General features: G+C 37.6%; 1 protein-coding gene across 1 annotated transcript in view; it reads left to right on the top strand.

Moving 5' to 3' along the window:
• Window positions 1-26,167, top strand: part of SUGCT (succinyl-CoA:glutarate-CoA transferase) — a 684,446-nt gene that overhangs the window by 10,357 nt on the left and 647,922 nt on the right. The window contains exons 2-6 of the mRNA XM_065883542.1: window positions 1,195-1,246; window positions 1,940-2,013; window positions 5,801-5,886; window positions 6,960-7,010; window positions 14,750-14,870. Coding sequence (XP_065739614.1) covers window positions 1,195-1,246; window positions 1,940-2,013; window positions 5,801-5,886; window positions 6,960-7,010; window positions 14,750-14,870 — 384 coding nt within the window. The remainder of the gene's footprint in view (window positions 1-1,194; window positions 1,247-1,939; window positions 2,014-5,800; window positions 5,887-6,959; window positions 7,011-14,749; window positions 14,871-26,167) is intronic.

Genomic DNA, 26,167 nt, shown 5'->3' with positions numbered 1-26,167 from the left:
AATATGAAAAAGAATAGATACATGTATATGTGTAACTCAGTCACTTTGCTGTACACCTGAAACTATCACAACATTGTTAATCAACTATACTCCAATATAAGATAAACAGTTAAAAAAAATAAAAGCAGTGAGGCAATTCACAAACGAAGATGTATGTATGAATGGCCTATTATTACATGAAAAGATTTTCAACAGCATTAGTCAACAGGGAAATTCCAGTTAAAACCACAGAGAAACATCATATACCCATTAGAATGGCTAACCTTTAAAAGATGAGCAATACCTAGTGTTGAGAGGATGTGGAGTTTCTAGAACGCGCGCTGTAGTACAAACACTGTGGAAGTCTGTTTGGCAGTTTCTTAGAAAGTTAAGCATAAACTTACCATATTACCCAGCCATTCCACTAGGTATTTACTCAAGAGAAATGAAAACATGTCCGCACACGGACTTGTACACAAATGTTCATAGTAGCTTGATCCACTGTAACCTAAAACTGGAACCAACCCAGTGTCCATCAACAGCTGAATGGATAAACAAATGTGGTATATCCATAGAGTAGGATACTACTCATAAAAATGCAACAACATGGGTGAGTCTCAGTATCATAATGCTGAATGAAAGAAGCCAGACAGGGTACATAGTGTATGATTTCATTTATATAAAATTCTAGGAAATGCAAACTAAAATGACAGAAAGCAGATTAATGGTTGCCTGAGGTTGGGGATGGAGGGAGAGGTAGTTTGCAAAGGGCAGGAGAAAACTTTCAGGTAATGGAAAGTTCTGTTTCTCAATTCTGGGTTTGGACAAATGTGTAATGACATGTATCCATCATTACAGTATCATACAGAGTATTTTCAGTGTCCTAAAAACCCTCTGTGCTCAGCCTATACACCCCCTCCCCCCATTTTTAAATTTTTCATTAGTTTGTCCCACTTTAAAATTTTTCATTAGACAAACTATCTTAAGTGTAGCTTTGGACTTTATTAAATCGGGAATAATCTGGTATTAGAGGCTTTAATTTTTACAGATTGATTTAGTTGGACTGGGTCAAGGTTTCTGTGTTATATATAAAGCAGAAATGTGAAGGAAAATTTATTTATTTGGTAGTAATAGATATTACTAAGAATATGAAGAATTCTGCATTATTCCTTCCGACAATTAGTAATCAACTTAAGTATTTTCTGTCTTTGCCAGATACTGACAATATGAAGCCATTGGAGGGTGTAAGAATTCTGGATCTAACAAGGTTTGCATTGGTTTATCTGTGTTTTGGTGATTGAGTTTTCCCCCTTCTTTAAAAAGGCATTTATTTCTTGGATTATAAGAAGGTGTTTATAAGCTTATCATTGAAATTTTGGAAAGAAAAACCAAGAAAATTTCCTGTAATTTCATCATTCTATGAGACAATTAGTATAATACTTATACATTTCTTTCCAATCTGCATATTATATGTATTATATATAACTTTTGAAAATAAAAATTGGAACCATATTGAAATTACAGGTATATCCACATTTTAAACATAATGTTATATTTTGAGTATTTTCTCATGTCATTCGAAATTCAACAAAAAATATAAGATATTTTATTATAGTATATAGTTGTCACATAATTACCTAGTCATCCTCCAGTGTTTTTATATTATAAATGAGACTTCCTAGTACATAAATCTTTGCCTCAGGAAATCTTTCAGTTTCTTCCTTAGGATAGAATTCTGAAAGTAGAATTACTGCATCAAAGGGAATATACTTTTTAAAGCTCTTGATACATATGACCAAATCACTTTTTTGAACAGTTTTAACAATTTTTTTTTTTTTTAGTTTTAACAATTTTAATTCTTACATTATATGAGCTTGTCTGTGTTGATGGAGTATTAAGAAAAGAATTAATATAAAAATCTTAAAGATGGTAATGAATTTATCTATCGTTAACATTGTAGAGTACTGGCGGGACCTTTTGCTACTATGAATTTAGGAGATCTTGGAGCAGAAGTTATAAAAGTGGAAAGACCAGGTAAAACTACTTCTCTCTTTAAAACATAGAAACCAGCTAATAAATATTTTTAATAGTTCTTTAAATGTCCATGTACCTGTATGTGGGATGAGGAGAGAATTGAAATGAAGCGATTATTTTCCCTTCTCCTTTATTTTCCTCTGAACCTATACTAATATTAGATCTCTTTCTACTCTTTATACGTGCCAAGGGCTAAGGCCTAAGCCAGATCCTTCACATGCACCTGGAAGCCTCTGGTAGAAACTGATGTGCAACACGTAAATAATGATGATGCTAACAACGGTTAGTGCCAGGCACAATTCTGAGCACTTTGCCTGTATTAATTTATTCAGTCTTTACAACAGCCTGTGAGCTGTTATTATTCCTAGATTATAAATAAGAAGACAGAGACACAGAGAGGTCAAGGGATTTGTCCACGGTCACACAGCTAGTAAGGAATATCCAGACACTCAGCTCTGATCCTGGCCCTTCTGAGCCCCACGCAAGCCTTGCTGCTGAGACTGAGGTTAGAGTGGGCCTGGCCACCTTCCCTCACTGGGGGACGAAGGGAAGGCAAGAAATTAGCATTATTATTTATTCTTCAAGATCTGTTGCTTATGGATCTGGAACAGAATTCCCAAATTAGTGAAAATGGCCTAGCCTTGAACAGTGTGCATGTATCTATAAGACCCATAAGAAACTAGTTTATAATTACATCAACATATTAATTTACCATAAGTGATTAAACGCTATAAAGTAGAACGCATGATCTAGAAGATTCACCTTTCTGCTACATAGATCTTCTTAAGAGGCCAAAGCAGTTAGCAGAAGATTCTCTGATCAGCATGGGGAATGTTATATATTTTATATTTATCTGGCCCTGTGCTTGTCAGGCTCCAGGTGATAGAAGAGCCTGGTGAATCCTGCTTTCCAGAGATAATGCTTCATTTATCCAGTCAGTGATATTTATCACTTTTGGTCATTGCTGGATACATGCTGAATAATGTTTACTTTCTAGCTGAACATCTTTTTTTTTCTTTTACAGGTACCACAAAACTTCTAATTTTCACATTGCTATCCAGTTTTAATACCACATACTTTCTAATTTCAAGCATTGGGTCTTCCATTTCTAGATAGAATAGCCAATATGATTTCTGTTGCTATTTCATTTGATCATTAGGTTAAATATTTGTACAGTTGGCCCTTCGTATCCACGGGTTCTGCATTTATGGATTTAGCCAGCCACAGATTGGGTACTTTTATGATCTGCGATTGGTTGAATCTGCGGATGCTGTACTGGTGGATATGGAGGGCCAATTATGGGACTTGAACATCTGCCAATTTTGGTGTCCTCAGCGGGTGCTGGAAGCAGTCCCTCATGAATACTGAGGGAATGACTTTATTTTTATTAATTTTAGAAATCACTAATCCCTGTTTGCTTAGTCCTGTTTCTCCTTTGTACTTTTTCATTTCCACACTGGGGGACCCTTTCCTTAGTCTAGGCCTTTATTATGTCCCATAGCCATACACTAGGCATCAAGCTTTGTTCCTAGCAGATGTTCATTGCTCTTTTTCTTACTAATTGGTCTCTCTCCTTTAACCCTTTTGCTCAGTATGTTTTAATTTTCATATTATATATTTTGTTTTTTCGAGATAGTTATTCAACAGATATGAAGAAAAGTCCCTTAGCAGTATTTTCACATTTCAGTCTCTTTTAGTGTCCACTTCCTCAGTTCTTAAATTAAATTTCATTGTAGTTTTCTGACTTGGGACTAGATTATTCTTATTTGAGTAATCAAAGAGCGTATCAAGCTTAAGTATATTTTCTTCTTCTCTTTTTAGAGTCTTTCGGTGGGTGTAAACGCTATGCCTGCAGGGCCAGGCAGGTAACCTAAATGAATGAAGTGGGCTGGGCAGCCAGTGTTGCTGCTGTTATTCCAGGGTTGTCACCAGGAGGCAGGCATACCTGGGCAGTGATGTTGGTCTTTGTTCACTGCTGTGTCTGCTCTGCAGAGAGCAGTGTTTGTGACATAGTAGGCACCCAATAACTATTTGCTGAATGGATGAATGTGTTGAAATATCATATAAGAAAGGCAGTCTGGATTTTTATACACTATCTCTAGATTTTGAAATCATGGCAGATATTTAAAAACTTTAAGTTGTGTGTGGGTCAAATAAAACATGTCTCTCAAATTGCCAGTTTTACCAGTTTGTGACCTTTAACCCTTATTTCATTTCATGGGCCGTCAGCACATATCCTATCCTTCCGCGTCTCTTAAACCCAGGTTATACACCAGGACCAGGTGGGGCAGGAAAGCTATGTAGGCCTCCAGTTTAGATTTCTGACATTATTTCCACCCAAGAGATGAATGTAAACATTTAAAATAAGCTCTCTACTTTTAGCCTTATCTTGACATTGCTCTCTTAAAAACAAATTTTTTTTTTTAATTTAATGTATTGAGACCTTCAAAAAAATGGAAGTGGCTGGACTCTCTCCAGCCTCTGGGAGGTCCTATCTGATCTTGAAGATCCAGATTCACACATACATTTTTCCGTGAAGCCTATAACCGGTTTATTACTAGGAGATTGTCTTTGTGGACTCTTGTAGTTTATTTTTTCCCCTGACGTTTTGAGCACGCTGTTCAGTTTGATACTTACTATTTATTGCTTTGTGTTGTTTATCAGTTCATCCCCAGTTAGAACTAATGCTTCTTTTCTCCTCTGTCCTGTGTTCTCGCTTTCTCTTGTGAGGTTTTTAGTTTTTTGTTTTTAGTAAAGGAGTCTATTCTTTAGCTTCTGTTTTGTTTTCTAAAAGGCTGTGTCTGTTTTTCTTTATCAGTTTCAGTGGATAAAGTCTAATGGGCTAATAAATTAATTATATCATTTAAATGAGATTAGAATTTAAACTTTAACCCATATTCACAAATTCTCTCTTATTGGGGGCTAGTAATACTTAGGTAGTGATTAGTTTCTAATATCAATATTTAATCAGAACTTATAAAAATCTTAATTTAAGTGATACTAATTTGTGCCAATTAATTGTTGATTCACTTTCTGAGCTCCATCTACATTGTTTGCTTTTTGTGCAAAGAAAACTTTTTTTCTGTAACTCGATAGTGTTATCTTTGAATCAAACACAAGTACTTTTCAGAATCATTTGAAGTAGATGTTTAGAATAAAATACCCTATTTTTGATGTTTTTAAACTTTTACTTTGAAGCAAGACCTAGACTACTAAAATTTTATTCTAAATAGCATCTTAAATTATTGACATTTGCTATTCAGTAGCTTATTTTGCTTTTTCTGATTTATTGCTACAGAATTTAAAAACTAGATTTATTTATCATTGTTTTATACCTAGCCTCAGATACCACTTTATCATAAAGACTTACTTATCATTATCCTGATTTAAATTGTATTTAACAAAAATATTTTGTAGACCCCACATTTTGTTTGCACATTTAATGCTAAAAACACTGAAAGAGCTGACTTGTTTGTTGAAGTAGGCGAGTAATTTTTTTCCCCCTCAGACTTGCCATTTATTAAATCTAAAGACTGCCAGTAGGATATTCCCTTCTGGTTTCTGACTTTCAGGGATGGATTTTAGTGAAAGAAGCTATGGGAGGATTTAGTGATTTACATGAACAGGTAAAGAGTTTGGGCAGTTCTAACAAGGTCCCAAGGCCACTTTAGGTTGCTAATTCCGCTGATCTTGTTTAGGCATCCGTGAACTTACATATGAGTAAGCCTGTTGATTTGAAATGTCTCATGATGTTTCAAGGTTAAATAGTTCATACTATTGTTTTCAGGAGCTGGTGATGATACACGAACTTGGGGTCCACCTTTTGTGGGGACAGAAAGTACTTATTTTCTCAGTGTTAACCGAAATAAAAAAGTAAGAATATTATCCCCTTTTTGCTTTCTTTGTGTAATTCTCTCTTTTTTTTTAAAAAAAGTAATTTATTTATTTTTGGCTGCCTTGGGTCTTCGTTGCTGCACACGGGCTTTCTCTAGTTGCGGTGAGCGGGGGCTACTCTTCGTTGCAGTGCGCGGGCTTCTCATTGCGGTGGCTTCTCTTGTTGCGGAGCACGGGCTCTAGGCGCACGGGCTCAGTAGTTGTGACTCAGGGGCTTAGTTGCTCCACGGCATGTGGGATCTTCCCGGACCAGGGCTTGAACCCGTGTCCCCTGCATTGGCAGGCAGATTGTTAACCACTGCGCCACCAGGGAAGCCCTGTGTAATTCTCTTGTAATAACAAAACTTTTGATATCATTGTGGCTTGTTTATTTCTGTGCCTTTTTGTAGATATTTTGTAATATTCCCAATAAGGTGAAATTTTATTTTATTTTATTCATTCACCAGTTACCAAGTAGAAATAGTAGAGCTTTTTATTAATTTTCCTTCTCTACTAACTTAAAACATTTTTTGAGAATTTATAATTTTTTTTTTTTTTTTTCCGGTACGCGGGCCTCTCACTGCTGTGGCCTCTCCCGTTGTGGAGCACAGGCTCTGGATGTGCAGGCTCCAGCGGCCATGGCTCATGGGCCCAGGCGCTCCGCAGCATGTGGGATCTTCCCGGACCGGGGCATGAACCCGTGTCCCCTGCATCGGCAGGCGAACTCCCAAGCACTGCGCCACCAGGGAAGCCCTATAATGGTTTTTAATGGAAATAATTTTATTAAACTGAGGAATCGCTTGATTTGTTACATTTGTTATTCTTTTGGAGATTGCTAATTGCCTACATTTGGTATTATTATTTGAAAAATTTTTACTGTAATCCTTACTATCATCCTAACATATCCGAATTGAAAATAAAATCAGTAGAAATTATTTAAATGTTTCTTCGTGAGGAAAATGCATTTACTTTAAGAGGAAAAATCTGTAATATGAATGGCTCTCTTATTGAACTGTCAGCAATAAGAAAAATTTTTAAGATACTATTTTAATATATATATTTTTAATTTTTAGAGTATAGCTGTTAATATCAAGGATCCAAAAGGGGTGAAAATCATCAAAGAGGTACAGTATGCTCTATAGAAGGCATCTTGTCACCTGGGTTGTAATTAGGGATTTGAATATGAGTAAAAATATTTTAAAACATTATTTCAATGGCAATCTGAAATTTTGCTGTAAGTGCCATTTGAGTTTAACTTCGTTTTTATACTAAGTATAATTTGCTTTATAATTTCTGGTGTATTGTGTTTAACATTTCTCCATCGTGTCAGAGTGTTCAGTTATGGCACTAGTGTCCATTGACCGAGTGCCTGCCCTGCATCAGATCTTAGGCCTGGGTACTTTATTCGTATTATCTTCTCAAATCTTCAGAATTTTCCTTGTAAATGAAGTATTATATCCTCATTTTCACAAGAGGTGAAATGAGTCTCAAGGGGCTTGAGTGATTGTCTAAAGATCACATAGCTAGTAAAGGGAGGAGCTGAAGTTTGAACCCTAGGTCTACATCACTGTAGAGCCCAAGGTTTTTCTAACACCTATTCAGATGGCTGATGTGTGCAGACCTGATCTTGGCATCTTTCCTTGAGGGGCCAGCACAATGGTTAGGGGAATACCCCAGTGTTCTACTGCTGGGATTCAAATTCTGCCTTCTTTACTTACTAGCCATGTGACTTCAGGCAGGTTACTTAACTTCTTTATGCCTCAGTTCCCTTATTAGCAAAATGGGGACAGTAATAATACCTACTTCTTAGGGTTGTTAGAATTGAGTTAATATTGTGTAAAATGTGAAGAAGGGTGCCTGCCATAGTCAGAGTCAGCACTCATTCAGAATTAACTATTATTATTGTTCCTGGTGCACATGAAGGTGGATTCATCATGTGAGATAAAACTTGTTTGCCATTCTTGTTAAAGTTTGAAGTCTAGGGCTTCCCTGGTGGCGCTGTGGTTAAGAATATGCCTGCCAAGGCAGGGGACACAGGTTCGAGCCCTGGCCCAGGAGGATCCCACATGCCGCGGAGCCGCTGGGACCGTGCGCCACAACTACTGAGCCTGCGCTTAGAGCCTGTGCTCCGCAACAGGGGAGGCCACTGCCATGAGAGGCCCGTGCCCCCACTCACTGCAACTGGAAAGAGCCCGTGCGCAGTGGCGAAGACCCAACACAGCCATAAATAAATAAATTAATTAAATTAAAAAAAAAAAAAGTTTGAAGTCAAATGTAATGGATGTAAATCTCCTTGATTAGAGAACCAAATCCCCAAATTTGTTTTATATCAAAGTATCAATTTTAGCTTCATTACTCTGATGCTTCTTTCCTTATCATCTGGCTGATTGAAAAATAACGTCTTCTAATTATTAAGATCAGAATCAGTGATCATCCGCTCTGGTTCTGTTGGATCAATCGAACAAATTTAGAATTTTAGTAGATATATGTTGAACCCAAAGCTTGATAATTGTCCTGATCTCACTGTCCTGTTTTCCTACATCTTTTCTATAGCATAACTTCGTTTTGTTTGCTTGTTTGTATTTTATTTTTCAGTTGCAACTTAATATGATTTTTCTAAATTGTTCTCTGTTACTATTGCCTTGCCTTTTTTTTTTTTAAAATAAATTTATTTATTTTATTTTTTCATTTTTGGCTGCATTGGGTCTTCATTTCTGCGTCCGGGCTTTCTCTAGTTGCGGCAGGCAGGGGCTACTCTTCGTTGTGGTGTGTGGGCTTCTCACTACAGTGGCTTCTCTTGTTGCGGAGCACCAGCTCTAGGCACGCAGGCTTCAGTAGTTGTGGCATGTGGGCTCAGTTGTGGCTCGCAGGCTCTAGAGCACAGGTTCAGTAGTTGTGGCGCACGGGCTTAGCTGCTCCGCGGCATGTGGGATCTTCCCAGACCAGGGCTCGAACACGTGTCCCCTGCACTGGCAGGCAGATTCTCAACCACTGTGCCACGAAGGAAGCCCACCCTGCCTTGTTTGTCTATGGCAGCGACCCTCATCTTGGACTCAACTCCCATTGTCTTCATTCTCAGGCCCTTCTTTTTTTTTTTTTTTTTTTTTTTTTTTTTTATGCGTTACGCGGGCCTCTCACTGTTGTGGCCTCTCCCGTTGCGGAGGACAGGCTCCGGACGCGCAGGCTCAGCGGCCATGGCTCACGGGCCCAGCCGCTCCGCGGCATGTGGGATCTTCCCAGACCGGGGCACGAACCCGTGTCCCCTGCATCGGCAGGTGGACTCTCAACCACTGCGCCACCAGGGAAGCCCTTTTTTACATCTTCATTGGAGTATAATTGCTTTACAATGGTGTGTTAGTTTCTGCTTTATAACAAAGTGAATCAGTTATACATATACATATGTTCCCATATCTCTTCCCTCTTGCGGCTCCCTCCCTCCCACCCTCCCTATCCCATCCCTCCAGGTGGTCACAAAGCACCGAGTTGATCTCCCTGTGCTATGCGGCTGCTTCCCACTAGCTATCTATTTTACATTCGGTAGTGTATATATGTCCATGCCACTCTCTCGCTTTGTCACAGCTTACCCTTCCCCCTCCCCATATCCTCAAGTCCATTCTCTAGTAGGTCTGTGTCTTTATTCCTGTCTCACCCCTAGGTTCTTCATGACATTTTTTTTTTCTTAAATTCCATATATGTATGTCAGTATACGGTATTTGTCTTTCTCTTTCTGACTTACTTCACTCTGTATGACAGACTCTAGGTCCATCCACCTCATTACAAATAGCTCAATTTCATTTCTTTTTATGGCTGAGTAATATTCCATTGTATATATGTGCCACATCTTTATCCATTCATCCATTGCTGGACACTTAGGTTGTTTCCATCTCCAGGCTATTGTAAATAGAGCTGCAGTGAACATTTTGGTACATGACTGTTTTTGAATTATGGTTTTCTCAGGGTGTATGCCCAGTAGTGTCAGGCCCTTCTTTTTATCTCTTCAGTAGTTGTTATGATGATGATGATGATGATGGTGATGATGATGAATCATCTAGGAGATTGTGCTTAATTCTTCTCTTTCTGGTTTATGTTTCTCAGTTCCACCTTCAGTGTTCACAGTTCCTGCTTATTTGCTTCCATTTCAGAACATTTTGATATTTTATCCTGAATAGTGAAGGTTTTAGATTTGATTTAACAAATACTTTACAAGTTCATTAGGGTTTTTCAGTGGGGCAGTATTAGGTGGAATTCATAACTCTTGCTCCTAAGACATCAGTGTACATTGGAGTATTTTAGGCCTACATGTATAATTCTAACCAAAAGAAATGAATTTGCTGGGACATCTTTCTCACTCTCTTTGGATCCTGCTTGTGTCCTCCACCAGATGGTAACAATTTTAAATTGTTTCATTATGGGCATGGTTTCTCTTCATGTCTGATAATGATAAAGTACATTTCAACTCATATTAAACTTTAATAGATTGTCTGCAGTCATTTTGCATATCTTTTGCTTTCAGCTAGTTATACAGTTCATAAGTTATATATCTTACTGCCTAGAGGAAAAGTTATTTTTTGCCTAGTCTTTTTATTCTTTCTGGCATGGATTTCTCTTTTGGTCTTAAAAGTAGCAAAACAACCTTTGTATTCAGAACTTGGTGGGTATGATTGCTAATATAATGAGTCTAGTTTATAGATACAGTTCCAGAGTATTATACAAAGCAGTCAGCTGGATACATGAGAGCTCCAAAAAGTATGACTCCTTTGTCAACCAGGCTAACCAAAAATAGGTTGTGTAGAAAAGAAAGCTCTGCTTCGAAAAGTCTATGTATTTTCATGGCAATATGATTTGATAACTTCCTAACACGTCATCTATATTTCAAATAATTCTCTATGTTAATTAGTTGACAGTGACAGTATCCATATTGTGGGTGTGAATCATGGCCAATAGAGCAGTGTCATGGGTTTTATTTTCCTCCAACATCTTATTATGAAAAATTCAAACATACAGAAAAATAGGAAGAGTAGTGTAATGAACTCTTATTTACCCTGTGCCTAGATGCAACAGTTTTAAGATTTTGCTGTATTTGTTTATTTACATATGAATACATGTGGTATGTGTGTGTCTGATTTTGAACTATTTGAAAGTAAGTGAAAGATATGAAACTTTGTCCTTAAATCCTTCAGGAGACATCTCCTGGGGGGTATAGCTCAGAGGGAGGAGCATTTGCAGAATACATCTAAGAGTAAGGACGTTCTTTGACATACATTTAAAAATTATTTTATGATTTTTTTTTTACTGATAAATGTGGTTAAATTCTTATCGTCACTTCCCCTCTATTTCTGATCTTGCTCATCCAGTCTGTTCCTAAATTTTTTTTTCCCAGAAGAAAAGAAAAAGATGATGAGTTCTCTAACATGCAAAATAGTGCTTGTTTCTTATTGTGGGTAAGATTCTAGAATAGATTATTAGGTGATCTGTGAGCGCCAAGATGAGGAAGAGGTGATCACCAGCAAAACTGGGAACAATTCTTTCTTCCCCCCTCACTTTATTTCCTAGTAGATCCTTGTATCAGGGAAATGCGATAAATGTTTGGTCTCCACTGAAGCAGTTGACTTGTATATTACTTGTAGATAGTGTGGAGATCCGTGTAACTCAGGGAGGTTTGTGATGTCTCTGATTTCAGCACTGCACTGCTTAGAATTTTAACGAATGCGTTAGTTAACGCTTTAGGGAACATACGTGATCTTGAAATGGGTAAATATCCCTAAAGAGAGAGGGAGGGAGAATATGTTGGATGGCAGACTCACTAAGAATCAGTATCTAGTAAATAGATAGTATGTGTTTATTTAAAATAAATATTTATAAAATGGAGCAAAGAATAACTTCTGTGCTATACACTTTTCTAGGGATATTTTATCAGTAAGTATCATAATGCATACATATTGAGTTCTTGGGTAATAATAAAAAGCTACTGGGCATCTTTATCAGTGGAAGTCTTTAGCTTCTAAATTTAACTTTTCCATATTTTTCTTATAACTTCGGAGAGTTATACTACATGGTACTCTGAGCACACCTCTTTTTAGCTTAAATTTTTTTCTGTTGTTATACAAGTAGTATCTGCTCATGGACAAAAAGATTAATATTTTAGTGTATCATATCAAATCTCTTTATGTCCTTGTATACTCATTTTTTCCAATAAACATGAGATAACACCATGTATATTGTTTTTTAATGTTTTCTGTTTATACATTCTGAATACTTTTCTATTAATATAACTTATTCATTATATTTATTTTCTTGTCTTATTGAAGCAGTGAATTTGTTTGTGATCCATCTGAATACTTTATGTGAATTGAAATGTGATTTATGATGGTATAGAAATCTAAAAATACAAATACCCTATATAGTTAAAAGTTTTAAAATTGTGATATAATATATATAACATAAAATGTCATTTTAACCATTTTTACTGTACAGTTCAGTAGCATTAATGACATTCATAATTGTGTGCAACCATCACTGCTGTGTATTTCCTTTATGTTTAATCATTCCAAACAAACTCTGTATCCATTAACCAATAATTCTCCACTTCCTTCTCCCCTCAGCCTCTGATAACCTCTAATTTACTTTCTGTCTTTATGAATTTGCCTATTCTAGGTATTTCATATAAGTGAAATCATATAATATTTGTACTTTTGTGTCCAGTTAATTTTACTTAGCATAATGTTTTCAAGGTTCATCCATGTTGTAGCATGTATCAGAACTTTGCTCCTTTTTATGGCTGAATAATATTCTACTTTACTGGATGGATTTATTTGTCTGTTGATGGATACTTGGGTTGTTTCCATCTTTTGGCTATTGTGAATAATGCTGCTATGAACATTTGGATACAAGTACCTGTTCAAGTCCCTGCTTTCAATTATTTTGGGTATATACCTAGGATTGGCATCTCTGAGTCATATCTTAACTGTGTTTAACTTTTTGAGGAACCCACACAGAGTTTTAACATTAAAAATAATTTATCAAATGTCATTTGCATAAGGTACTATACTGTGCACCATGCAGAATACGCATCAGAGAGATGACTGGTATAAGAATCTAGATGTGTTTGACACAGCTTGTTTTCTTTAGTGCCTGCAGGAGTGCTGTGTAAGTAGCAGACAGAAGCTCAGAAAAATATGTGGAATAAATTACAATGTAACTGTAGCTTTGTGTTTTATTTATACTAACACCCATTCTCCCTCCACATTTTCCAAGCAAGGCTTGGTAGAACCATTAACAAAAAATAAACACATCTCTACTTGGGCTGTCCTTGGGGCATACTGCATAGAGTTGCCCATGTGAGAAGCAGCTCGAATGTTAATTGACACCTGAAATTTGGAAAGGATGCCTGTATGGCTTAAGATTTGGGGTGCATACTTGGAAACCTTTCTCTCTCTCTGTCCTGTATCTTAATGTATGTATCATTCCTCTTCTGACAGGTGGTCACCTGGGCCCCTGGTACCTGTTTCAGGAGCTCTGGAGGATAACAGCTTATTTCCCTGAGATGCCTCCTAAGATCTCCTCCCCCTAAATTTTGTTAAGTCAAACACACTCCAAATTTGGTGACACAATAACAAACAGGCATTCAATTTATTGACGTTTCCTTCTAAAGTTTATGTAAATTCAGTTATTTTCCATCTAGAGCAGAGGTTAGCAGACTGTGTGGGCCAAATCAAGTTTGTTTTTGCACAGCCCATGGTGAATTTTACAGTTTTAAAGATTGTTAAAGAAAAATAAAGAACATGTGACAGGGAATGTATGTGGCCTAAAAAGGCTAAAATATTTACTTTTTGACATTTTATGAAAAAAGTTTGCCCACCCTTGGTCCAGAGTCTTATTCTATTACATTAGTTTGATGTGTGAGAGTATATCTTTGTCAACATGGCAATTAAAAAATTATTGAATTGGGCCTCCCTGGTGGCGCAAGTGGTTGAGAGTCCGCCTGCTGATGCAGGGGACACGGGTTTGTGCCCCGGTCTGGGAAGATCCCACATGCCGCGGAGCGGCTAGGCCCGTGAGCCATGGCTGCTGAGCCTGTGCGTCTGGAGCCTGTGCTTCACAATGGGAGAGGCCACAACAGTGAGAGGCCCACGTACCGCAAAAAAAAAAAAAAAAAAAAAAAAGAATGTAGTCACAATTGAAATTTTGAAAAGAATTTTAAGATTATGGTTTACGACGGCTTGTTGCAGTGATCTGGGAATCAGAGTTGGGGTTTTGTTTCTGACAGTTACTGATTTACTGGGTTATAGTTTAGCAGTTTTTTTTTTTTTAATGGTTCATTAAATACATTTAAAACTCTTTGGAAAGAAAGCATCTGGAAAGTGTGAAAGCAATTCAGAATCATGTTTGCATGTATTAAGTGCCTATATGTACATGTTGTAATGAGGAATATTACATAATAAGGATGGAGTAGTAAAGACATTGTATTTAGTTTTATTTTAAAGGGGTTAAAAGATATTTTTCGTATATTTTATGTACTTATATTCTAATTTTTTTACTTAAACTTCTGAGAATATATTTAGATAGACCATGTAGCCTAGATATTTCTTACATTTAATGTAAGCAGAATCCACTTAATACCATGGTAATAACTGAAAATTTTAATACCCATTGTTTTACTGGCAGTAATACCTCAGGTAGTTGACCAGCGCCTTCGTGTTTATCTAAGAATACTTTGTAATTCTACTTTTCCTGTGATTTTTCTGGGCTTTTACAAAGCGAGGATCAATTGTGTTTACTGAAATTAGAATTCTATCATGTGGGGATTTGTTGAAAGCTGGGAAGTCCCTTAAGAAGTCTGACTCATCTTCCCCTCTTCTTTCAGCTTGCAGCTGTTTGTGATGTATTTGTGGAAAACTATGTCCCTGGCAAATTGTCTGCAATGGGGCTGGGCTATGAAGATATAGACGTGGTAGCGCCTCACATGGTCTACTGTTCCATCACAGGTATCTCAGCACCACACCCTCGTCAGTGGCGAGGTTTTCCAGTTTCTGTGTCTCTTTCTGTATATAAGAAACCTCGCGCTTGAGGTGCTTCTGCTCTCCCTCCCTGCCAAGCCATTTTAGGTTGTTGAAAATTAATCACTGAAGAACATTAACCTAAATGAACATTTTTCATATTTCTTCTGTGAATTGTCTGCCTGTAGTTTTGCCAATTTTTCTCCTGATATTTCACAAATACTGACAAGGTACTATTATTAACTTATATGTAGAATTACAGGTGAAATATTAATTGGCTTTAAGATAACATAGGATCTCAGCATACTGCTTCAGTATATTCAAAAGTGCTAAAGCCAACTGAAGGAAAAGAGTGCTATGAAGTCTTTTAGATTGTTCAGCCCTTGATGGTGAACTCTGTGTGTGTATTTGTGTGTGTATAAGTATGTCTTTAGGCTAAAGGGAAAAAAGTGATTGTGTTATCTTTACATAGTTTATAAGCACTTAGCTATTAATTAGGAATACAGTATTAAAAATTTATTCTTAAAATAGAAAGTTACATTAATAGCTTTTGTCAGAATAATTTATAAGATTTTCAGATTTTATTAATTCATCCACCAAATATTTACTGCAGACCTGTGATCTGCCAGGCAGTATTCTAAGCTTCTGAGATACAGCAATGAATAACACATATCTATGCTTTTCAGCAGATTTACATTCTAGGTTAGGGAGATAGATAGTAAATAAGTAAACACATTCTTTTGTGTTTTGTATTTGAGTGCAGCAGTGATAAGGTCAAAAGAGAAAAACTAAACAGGGCAAGGGGGATGAGGTTAGGAGGGTCTATTTTATACTGGGAGGTGAGACAAGTCTTCATTGATAAAGGGGACATTTAAGCCGAGACCTGAATGAAGTAAAGGAGTGAATCGTATCATTATTGGCAATGAGGGTTTTGGGCAAGGGGAACAGCAAGTGCAAAGGACCTGGGGCAAGACTGTGTTGGGCCTGTTTGAGGACCAGCAAGGATGGCTGAAACAGAGTGAGTGAGGGGGAATGTAGTAGGAAGAAAATCAGGGAGATAATGGTTAGTAAGATGATGGTTAGTAAGGGCTTGTGGGCTGCTCTTAAGGAATTAGGCTTTTACTTTGAGTAAGATTGTAAGCTAATGGAGAGTTTTAAGCAGAGGAATGATGCGACCTGACATTTTTAAAAGGATCACTCTAACTACTGTGTTAAGAATAGACTGTCGAGGACAAGGGTAGTGGGAGAACAATTACGAAGCTGTTGACATAGTCCAGGCTACAGATGATGGGGGCTTGAATTAGAGTAGCAGTGGTCGAGGTCGTTAAATAGTGATAGAATTCTGAATGTTTTCGAGAAAAGGGGGTAAGGTTTGCAGATGGATGAGATGTGAGTATCAGAGAAAGACTAAAGTTAAGGATGACTCTAGGGTTTTGGCCTGAGCGATTAGAAGAATTGTTGTTTACAGAGTCGAGTAGGACTGTGGAAAGAAGCTTTGGGAGGGAGAACATCACGTTTGGACTTGGAATGTCAAGTCCAAGTCTAGCCTGAAATGTAGAGTAAGGGCTTGGATCTAAGAGTCAGGAGATGTAAAATTTTATAGTTATGAGCAAATACATGGTATTTGAAGGCTGTATTTGATCTTTTACAGAGTGAGTGTAGATAGAAAAAGGAGAGTCTGAGTGGCTGAGCCTGATGCACTCCCATGAGTAGATGTTTAGGAGACAATGATGACACAGTGAAGGAAGTCGTGAAGGAATCGTCAGTGAGGTGGGAGGAGAACCTGGAGGCGAAGTGAGGAAAGGGTTTATTTTCATAGACAGTTGAAGCAGAAAAGCATAAAGCATAAAGCACGTATGGACCTGAATTACTCGCATCTCCTAAATGCACCACACTCGCTCTCACGGCAGAGCCTTTACACACGTTGTTCCCATTGCTTGGAACACTAATCCCCTGCCACACCTGGTAACTCTGTCTTTGTCCTTTAGATCTCACCTTGGATGTCATTGCTTCTGTGCAGACTTTTTCTCTCGATCCCTGAAGACTGGGTTGGCTGTTGTCTACCATATTTTACTCTTTACTTGTCTGTCTCCCCCACTATCCTTCAGGCTCTTGTTCAGCACACGATATAGAGCACATGGTAGGGAGTTTCTTACCTCATGAATGAATAATCAGAACTTGGCTAAAGAGTTTTTAATAGCTGCCTTTTTTTTTTTTTTTTTTTTTTTGCATTCTACTTTTCAGAGATAAGTGTAAGTGGTAAATGTTATGTTTACATTTTCCAAAGAAACTTTCAGAGGATAGCCTGGGGTTAGGGCATAGTTGGCCTAATCTGTTATTTCTCATGTAGTTCGTCCATAGCACTAATGTAATGATCATTGCTTTAAGGTACCAAAGGAGTCCGTACCATGAAGTAAATATTCACTTACTGTTACTAGGTCCCTATGCATTAGGTTTTTTCCTAAGGCAGTAAGGGAACTAGTACATTTAAAAAATATTTTAAAAGGGAACCAAACAAAAACTTTACTCCTTATATTTCAGTAAATTTATCTTAAAATAGGTATCTGAAAATCTTGTTTTACTATAAAAGCCACAAAAATGTTATCTTAAAAATCTTTGTTATTCGTAAAATTATAAGAACCAAAATACTCCTATTTCTGTGCATTCAGGTTAATTGAGATATTATAATACTTTGTGACACATTTCTTTAGTATAAGTAGTGCTTTTCGTGGTGTAATTGTCTTTGTGGTGGTATTTTCATATAAAATAAGCTATAATTGCAATATTTGGACAATTGTTATTATTTTAGATTTAGATCAAAGAGCCCAGTGATCATTAACTTCTCTACTGAACAGCACGAGAGATAGGTTCTGGACATAGTAGATCTTTGCCACTAGATCTGACTCTTTTTCAGATGTACTATTATATAGATCTGTAATCACACTTTTGTTTTTGTGTCTGTGTATCAAATACTTATATGTGTGTGAGAGAGGGAGAGATTTTTCCTTAGAATCTCACAATCTAATGGAAATGCTGAGGTTTAAAATATTAAAATAGGTGAACTATTATCTTCTGAATTACCCTATAACCATAAGAATTCTGCATAACTAACAAATGCAAAATCTTACATGACAGTAAGTATTTATTTCTCATTGTCATAAATGTGGATTGGCTGGGATTCAGCTGATCTAGACTCGTTAGGTTTGGCTCCAAGTTGCAGGTCTGTTCTGCACGTGTCTTACACTCCTTGGACCAGTGGCTACCAAGTACGTGTTCTCCTCATAGTGAAAGGCAAGAGCACAAGAGAACAAACTTAATCTCACAAGCACGTTTAAAGCCTCTCTCTGCTCACATCACATCTGCTAGTATTCATTTGGTCAAGGCAAGTCATATAGCCAAGCCTAATACCAAGAGGTGGTTAAATATAATACTCTAGTGGCAGGAACTACAAAGTCGCATTGAAAAGGGCATGGGATCCGGGAAGGGTGAAGATTGGGAATAATAATGTATTTCATCACATCACCCAGCTAAATGAAATGCTAATCCACTTGGGAAGCCTCACACTTCCTCAAAGTTTCACATCTGTATCTAACTACAGTTAGAATCAAAAGTTTTTCTGGGCCTTGTCTTGTGACTGGAGAATCTCTTTTAAGTTATCTTCCAGTTCTCAGATCCTGTATTAACATTTTAGTGTGGCAAAGGCCCTTAGAGATAGATTATAGTTCTCAGTAGTTCTCAGCTAAGGGGAAAATGGGAGTATCATATGCTTTTTGGTAATAGCGATGGGGCATGAAGGGGTGATGGGGAGAGGCATATGTAGTCTGAAAAAGCAGCCCTCTTTATTCTGTAATCCTGTGTATCTCCACCTCCTGACAATCGTTAGAAAAACGTTCACACAGCTCTCTCTTCTTTATTACTGATAAGGAAACAGACCCAGAACAGCTGAGGGACCTAAGGTCACACAGCTATTTAACGGCGAATGGGTTTAAAACTCAGGCTTCTTGACTTGGTATTAAGTGCTTCTACGCTTTCTCTGTTTAGACATGTATCATTGTTAAGTGATGACATGGACTTTGTGATTACAAGACACTGAACAGGTCTCCTTGAGAATATATATTTTTGTTATTCTCTTTCATTTATTGTGGATCATATTGGCAGCGGTGGGAGTCATGAACAGAGTTGCTCATCAGGGAGTCTAAATTTCAACAGATTCTTTTGGAAGCAGCCGTCATTTGTGAGTCATGAGTTTGTGTGTATCTAAAGCAAGGGCCATCTCTCCTTTTTTAGAAGTTTGATATTCTTGGTAATCAATGTTTGTTTTTTTTTAATAAGACTGATTAGATCAGTCTAAAGTTGCACATGTTATTATTGGGGTCCTAGACTTTCCTGGTGTTTCCCAGTGGTATTGATGTCTTGTCAGTGCTTTCCAAGCCCAAATAGTCTGTTCTCACTCACATGTTGCCCTTACTGCTGATGAGAGTAACCTTGGAGTGGTTGGGAGTTTAATGCATTCTGACCGTTGTGTGGCTGAGACTGCCTCAGTCTGTGAAATCTGGTCTACAGGACAAAACTGCTACACTGATCACAAGGGAGGAAGGACCCTATTATTTTAATTAGCACGGTCCTCTTGTCATTTCAGAAGAAGCTGAGTGTGAACATTAGGGGGCAGTGTTTAAAAAGCTATCAATAGAATTCATTACGAATTCCTTTTTGAGAAAACTGTAGTGTTTCCTGTGTACCACTGGGTGGAGAGAATCTCTGAAGGGACATATCTATATTTTTTCAAAGTATATTTTTTTCAAAGTGACCATTCTCTACCTTTCTTTACTTTTAGAAGTACAATGATATTTTCCTTAGCAATTTAATTTAAACTTTTATCTTCTTTCCTTCATGTCTTCTGTGCATGTTATTAATTATATACACTTAGCAATAAGAATGCTACCACATTTTAAAGAATTTACTTTTTTTCTTCATGTTAACTTCATTACTCTTTCTTTCTAAAAGGATAAACATTACATTATGTTATTGACTAAACTAATTTTGTGGTAGGAACATTGTGTTTACCCTTGAAATAAAATTTCTCGTCTTTTTTTTAAGGAAAGTAGTTTGCAAAGCAGTTTTTTAATTTTTGAGAACAAGTTACAAAAGATGATATACAGAATGATATTATTCATACAGAGTTAAAATTATATAAAATATATATTTTTTGGTAGTTTACTTGTATGTGATTAAAATATAAAAATATTCGTAGTAATGAAAAATACTAAACTCAAGAGAATGATTACGCCTGGAGCATGGGGAGGGAGGGAAGGGGGACAGGGATACACACAGGACTTCAGCTATATTTGCCAAATAGCCAACTGGCAGATGCATGAGTATTTGTTATGTTATTCTGTATACCCTTATTTATTTATTTATTTTTGGCTGTGTTGGGTCTTCGTTGCTGTGCATGGGCTTTCTCTAGTTGCAGCGAGTGGGGTCTACTCTTCGTTGCGGTGCGTGGGCTTCTCACTGTAGTGGCTTCTCTTGTTGCGGAGTGTGGGCTCAGTAGTTGTGGCACACGGGCTCAGTAGTTGTGGCTCGCAGGCTCTAGAGTGCAGGCTTCAGTAGTTGTGGCTCATGGGCTCAGAAGTTGTGGCTCGCAGGCTCTAGAGTGCAGGCTCAGTAGTTGTGGCGCACGGGCTTAGTTGCTCCGCGGCATGTGGGATCTTCCTGGACCAGGGCTCGAACCCGTGTCCCCTGCATCCACCAGGGAAGCCCCATTCTGAATACCCTTTTATGCTTGAAATAACAACAGCAAATGATTCAGAAATGCCCAAATTATCCCTTCCTTTCTCATTCCTTTCCTTTGTCTGCCCCTCACCCCCACCACTCCAGTACATGTTTCTTGAGCTTCTGTAGATTCCTGGCTTTGTGGAGTGTACAGAGTGAACAATGCAGACATGGTTCCTGCCTTTAAGGAGCTTACAGCCTAGTGTGAGAGACACTTCATAAACAGGTTAAGAAGAGAGTATGGCATGTACTAACAAATTGTGCTGTCATGAAAGCATCAAACAGGGTACTGCGGTAGAGATTAGTACAGCAGGGGATGCATAAGTAAATGGGATGGTCAAGGAAGCCCTTTCTGGGGAGGTAACATTTAATAGACTTAAAGTATGAGAAGGAGCCAGCCATGCAAAGAGCAAGGGGAGGAGCGATTCAGGCAGAGAACACCACGTGCAGAGGTAGGAAAGATCTAGCTACCTTTAAAGGCCTAAGAGAAAGCCAGTGTGCCTAGGATACCAATAACTGGGAACAGCATGCTTGAGAAGACACTGCATAGAGGTGTGCAAGTGCCATGGTATGCTGAAAGGGGTTTGAGCAGTAGAGGGATATGATTCAAATTATATCAAAAATGATCTTTGAAAGAGGTGGGAATCGAATACTGATTGTCTCATTGAAGAATTTCATTATAAACATTGGTCTTGACATAAGGTTCATGTTTGAGAGAGTAGCTATTAAGATAAAATTTCTTTAGATTACTAAAGGCTCCCATGGTGTTTCAGAGTCAATAACAGAGAATGATGAGCCCAGATGGATATGGGCAAATCATCTAGCAACTGCATCCAACACTATATCATGGCAACGATAATACAAAACAAAACACTGCTGCACTTGGATTCTTATGGAGTGAGTTAGTCTGTGTATATGTATATTTTCATCATTTTATACATATTCACCACATAACCATGTCTTTTAAAAAAGAATAATTAGAAGTCTGCCTGCACTCTAAACCCATAAAAATTTTGAAGGGGAGAAAAACAAGAAAGAAAGGGAGGGAAGGAGGGAAGAAGGAAACGAAGGAAAGAAGGGAGGGAGAGAGGGAGTGAGGAAGGAAGGAAGGGAGGGATGAAGGAAGAAAGAAAGAATAAGAACTAAGTCAAATGGAATAACAATGTGCAAGTTTTTTTTAACCTCTAAAAATAATAGTCCAGTTTAGTTCATTAAGCATCATTTCTAGATTGAATAAGCAATCAGTTACAGACACGACATTAAAAGAGGTCCTCACAGTCAACATAACTGGAAACTACTGGTCTAAATTATAGATGTCTCTGTTGTCTCCCCTTCTAACAGAACATTTTTTTGCCCAGAATTTTAGAGTGTTGTGGTCATCTGTCCAACTTTATAGTCCGTGATCCCTAGCAAAAGTGTGGTTTAACATATTTACCATTTTGTACCAAACTCATAGTTTAATCAATGACACCGTCTCTGCAGGGGAAGAGAAACTTAGCACATAAATACAAGATTTCAAAGCACAGCCCATAAAACTAAGGACTGAGATTGTATTTTGTCTGTAGACATGGATGGACTCCAGAAAGTGACTTTATGCCTTCATTTTATCCCCCAAGGGCATAATCTTTTTATCTTTAAATACTTCTTTTTACCCTTACACATACAACAGATGTGTTATACAAGTTGGACTCAGTGGAGTATAAGCAGAAACTTTTCTCTTTCCCACCCTACCTCTGCAAACCTGCACTCTTGACTCATTTTCCTTGCTCATTGGTGAAATCCCAGGAAAGTCCTACAGGCTTTTTTTCCGATTATTTTATTTCAAGTATTACAAATTCCAGTCCAATCTAAAATCAAAACTTCAGACTGTTGTACAATTTATGACTTTTCCCTTTCTCCAACTTGTCCTGACTTCCTGGAAACTTGAAGAGTGTGTGTGTGTGTGTGTGTGTGTGTGTGTGTGTGTGTGTGTGTGTTGGAAGAGGATAGTCAGTTTCTTCATTCCTCCATGATCCATCTCTTCCCTGTTGCTAGCTTCTCTTTGTGATTCTTTCAGAGTCAGGCCCTCATAGGGAAGAGAGTGAGTTAATGGGTATAAAAGAGCTTCTGCTTGATGGGGGTAGTTGGGCGCTGCATTGCAGCCTACTGTGTGCCTGAAGCTCAGTTGGTGGCAAATTGTCCTATGGGGAGCTTTGTAGGCTTTTCAGAGACTTTAGACTGTAGTTCTCCCTCTTTAGTCCTTGGCTTTGTGCAGTCTTATGTATACAGAGGCCACCTGTTCAGGTCAAGGTCACTTTGTCCTATAGGCAGCCCTCATGGATAGAATTCCTTTTTTAATTTTTGTAATTTTTTAATTGCAGTATACTTGATTTACCATGTTGTGTTAGTGTAAGGTGTACAGCAGAGTGAGTCAGTTACGTGTGTGTGTGTGTGTGTGTGTGTGTGTGTATATATATATATATATGTATTCTTTTTCACAGTCTTTTCTGTTATAGGAACATTCCATTATTAGTACAAGATATTGAGTAGAGTTCCCTGTGCTCTACAGTAGGTCCTTGTTAATGATCTATTTTATATACAGTAGTGTGTATATGTTAATAGAATTCCCTTTACGATGAACTAGTTCTACTCTCCTCTTGGCCCACTTAGCCCATGGGGAAAACTCGTTCTTGCTCTTCCTCAGCATTGGGAGTGAAGTTTACTCCCAAATCTTTTAGTTCTGCTGCCTTTCACTGATGTAACCATAGTCTCTTGCTTTTGGTACTTTTTTAGGCATGTGTCCAGTCATTATGTACTTCCATATTCCTAAACTATAGGCCCAGACCTCATATGTTTTTTTTGAAGTGTCCCTCATGTGGCTTGAAGTAAAGAGGAAGCAGCTTGCCTCTACCCTATGGCAGGGTGAAATGCACAGCATGCTGACAACTCTTTCTTTTATTTTTTAAAATTTATTTTATTGAAGTATAGTTGTTTTACAATGTTGGGTTAATTTCTGCTGAGCAGCAAAGTGATTCAGTTATACATATATGTACATTCTTTTTCATATTCTTTTTCGTTACGGTTTATCACAAGATATTGAATATAGTTCCCTGCGCTATTACAGTAGGACTTTGTTGTTTATCCATTCTCTATATAATATTTTACATCTGCTAATCCCAAACTCCCAATCCTTTCCTCCCCCACCCCCCTCCCCCTTGACAACCACAAGTCTGTTCTCTATGTCTGTGAGTCTGTTTCTGTTTTGTAGGAAAGTTCATTTGTGTCATATTTTTTATTTATTTTATTTTTTCTTTTTTAATATTCTTATTGGAGTATAATTGCTTTACAATGTTGTGTTAGTTTCTGCTGTATAACTCCTTTTTTTAACATATTTATTGGAGTACAATTGCTTTACAATGGTGTGTTAGTTTCTGCTTTATAACAAAGTGTATCAGTTATACCTATACATATGTCCCATATCTCTTCCCTCTTGCATCTCCCTCCCTCCCACCCTCCCTATCCCATCCCTCTAGGTCGTCAGGAAGCACAGAGCTGATCTCCCTGTGTTATGCGGCTGCTTCCCACTAGCTATCTATTTTACGTTTGGTAGTGTATATATGTCCATGCCACTCCCTCACTTTGTCCCAGCTTACCCTTCCCCTCCCCATATCCTCAAGTCCGTTCTCTAGTAGGTCTATGTCTTTATTCCTGTCTTACCCCTAGGTTATTAATGACCATTTTTTTTTTTTTAGATTCCATATATATGTGTTAGCATATGGTATTTGTTTTTCTCTTTCTGACTGACTTCACTCTGTATGACAGACTCTAGGTCCATCCACCTCACTACAAATAACTCAATTTCGTTTCTTTTTATGGCTGAGTAATATTCCATTGTATATATGTGCCACATCTTCTTTATCCATTCATCTGTTGATGGACACTTAGGTTGCTTCCATGTCCTGGCTATTGTAAATAGAGCTGCAGTGAACATTTTGGTACATGACTCTTTTTGAATTATGGTTTTCTCCGGGTATATGCCCAGTAGTGGGATTGCTGGGTCGTATGGTAGTTCTATTTGTAGTTTTTTAAGGAACCTCCATACTGTTCTCCATAGTGACTTTATCAATTTATGTTCCCACCAACAGTGCAAGAGGGTTCCCTTTTCTCCACACCCTCTCCAGCATTTATTGTTTGTAGATATTTTGATGATGGCCATTCTGACCAGTGTGAGATGATATCTTATTGTAGTTTTGATTTGCATTTCTCTAATGATTAATGATGTTGAGCACTCTTTCATGTGTTTGTTGGCATAAACCCATGCACATATGGTCACCTTATCTTTGATAAAGGAGGCAAGAATATACAGTGGAGAAAAGACAGTCTCTTCAATAAGTGGTGCTGGGAAAACTGGACAGCCACATGTAAAAGAATGAAATTAGAACACTCCCTAGCACCGTACAGAAAAATAAACTCAAAATGGATTAAAGACCTAAATGTAAAGCCAGACACTATCAAACTCTTAGAGGAAAACATAGGCAGAACACTCTATGACATAAATCACAGCAAGATCCTTTTTGTGTCATATTTTAGATTCCGCATGCAAGCGATATCATATAGTATTTGTCTTTCTCTTTCTGATTTACTTCATTTAGTATGATAATCTTTAGGTCCATCCATGTACCTCCCAGTGGCATTATTTTATTCTTTTTTTATGGCTGAGTAGTATTCTAGTGTATATATGTACCACATCTTCTTTATCCATTCATCTGGATAAAGCTTGTTTCCATGTCTTGGCCATTGTGAATAGTGCTGCTGTGAACATAGGGGTGTATGTAACTTTTTGAATTATAGTTTTGTCCACATATATGCCCAGGAGTGGGATTGCTGGATCATATGGCATCTCTATTGTTAGTTTTTTGAGGAACCTCCATACTGTTTTCCATAGTGGCTGCACCAATTTACATTCCCACCAACAGTGTAGGAGGGTTCCCTTTTTTTCACACCCTCTCCAGAATTTGTTACTTGTAGACTTTTAATAATGGACATTCTGACTGGTGTGACGTGGTACCTCATTGTAGTTTTTATTTGCATTTCTCTAATAATTAGTGATGTTGAGCATCTTTTCATGTGCCTGCTAGCCATCTGTATGGCTAACAACTGTTTGTAAGGACATTCATGCTAAAGGTCTCATTTATCTTTCCACCTTTTCTCACATACCCTGAAATGGATGGTAAGCTAAGAGCAGTGAAACTGGTTTCATAGTCTGTTAGCATGACCTGCATTGGTGTTCTGGCACTTATGGTATTCTTTTTGGGTTTGAAGCCTCAGCTGAAACTGAGGCAAGAGAGTCCTGTTTGAACATTCTTTAACTCAAAGTTTGTTGAAGAAATATGTTTTTCAGGTAGTAAAGAATAACATTAAGTAGAGTAAACCTGAGATATCTGTGTTCGAAATTTTTAAGTATGAAAAGATAATATTTAGTAAACTAAAAGTGTTTTGATTAATTTTGTATAAATTTTAAATTATTTAGACAC

This window comes from Phocoena phocoena, chromosome 9 (assembly GCF_963924675.1).
Source record: "Phocoena phocoena chromosome 9, mPhoPho1.1, whole genome shotgun sequence".
Taxonomy (NCBI): domain Eukaryota; kingdom Metazoa; phylum Chordata; class Mammalia; order Artiodactyla; family Phocoenidae; genus Phocoena; species Phocoena phocoena.
Note: the sequence above shows the minus strand (reverse complement) of the source record. Positions and strands in the feature narration are given on the sequence as shown.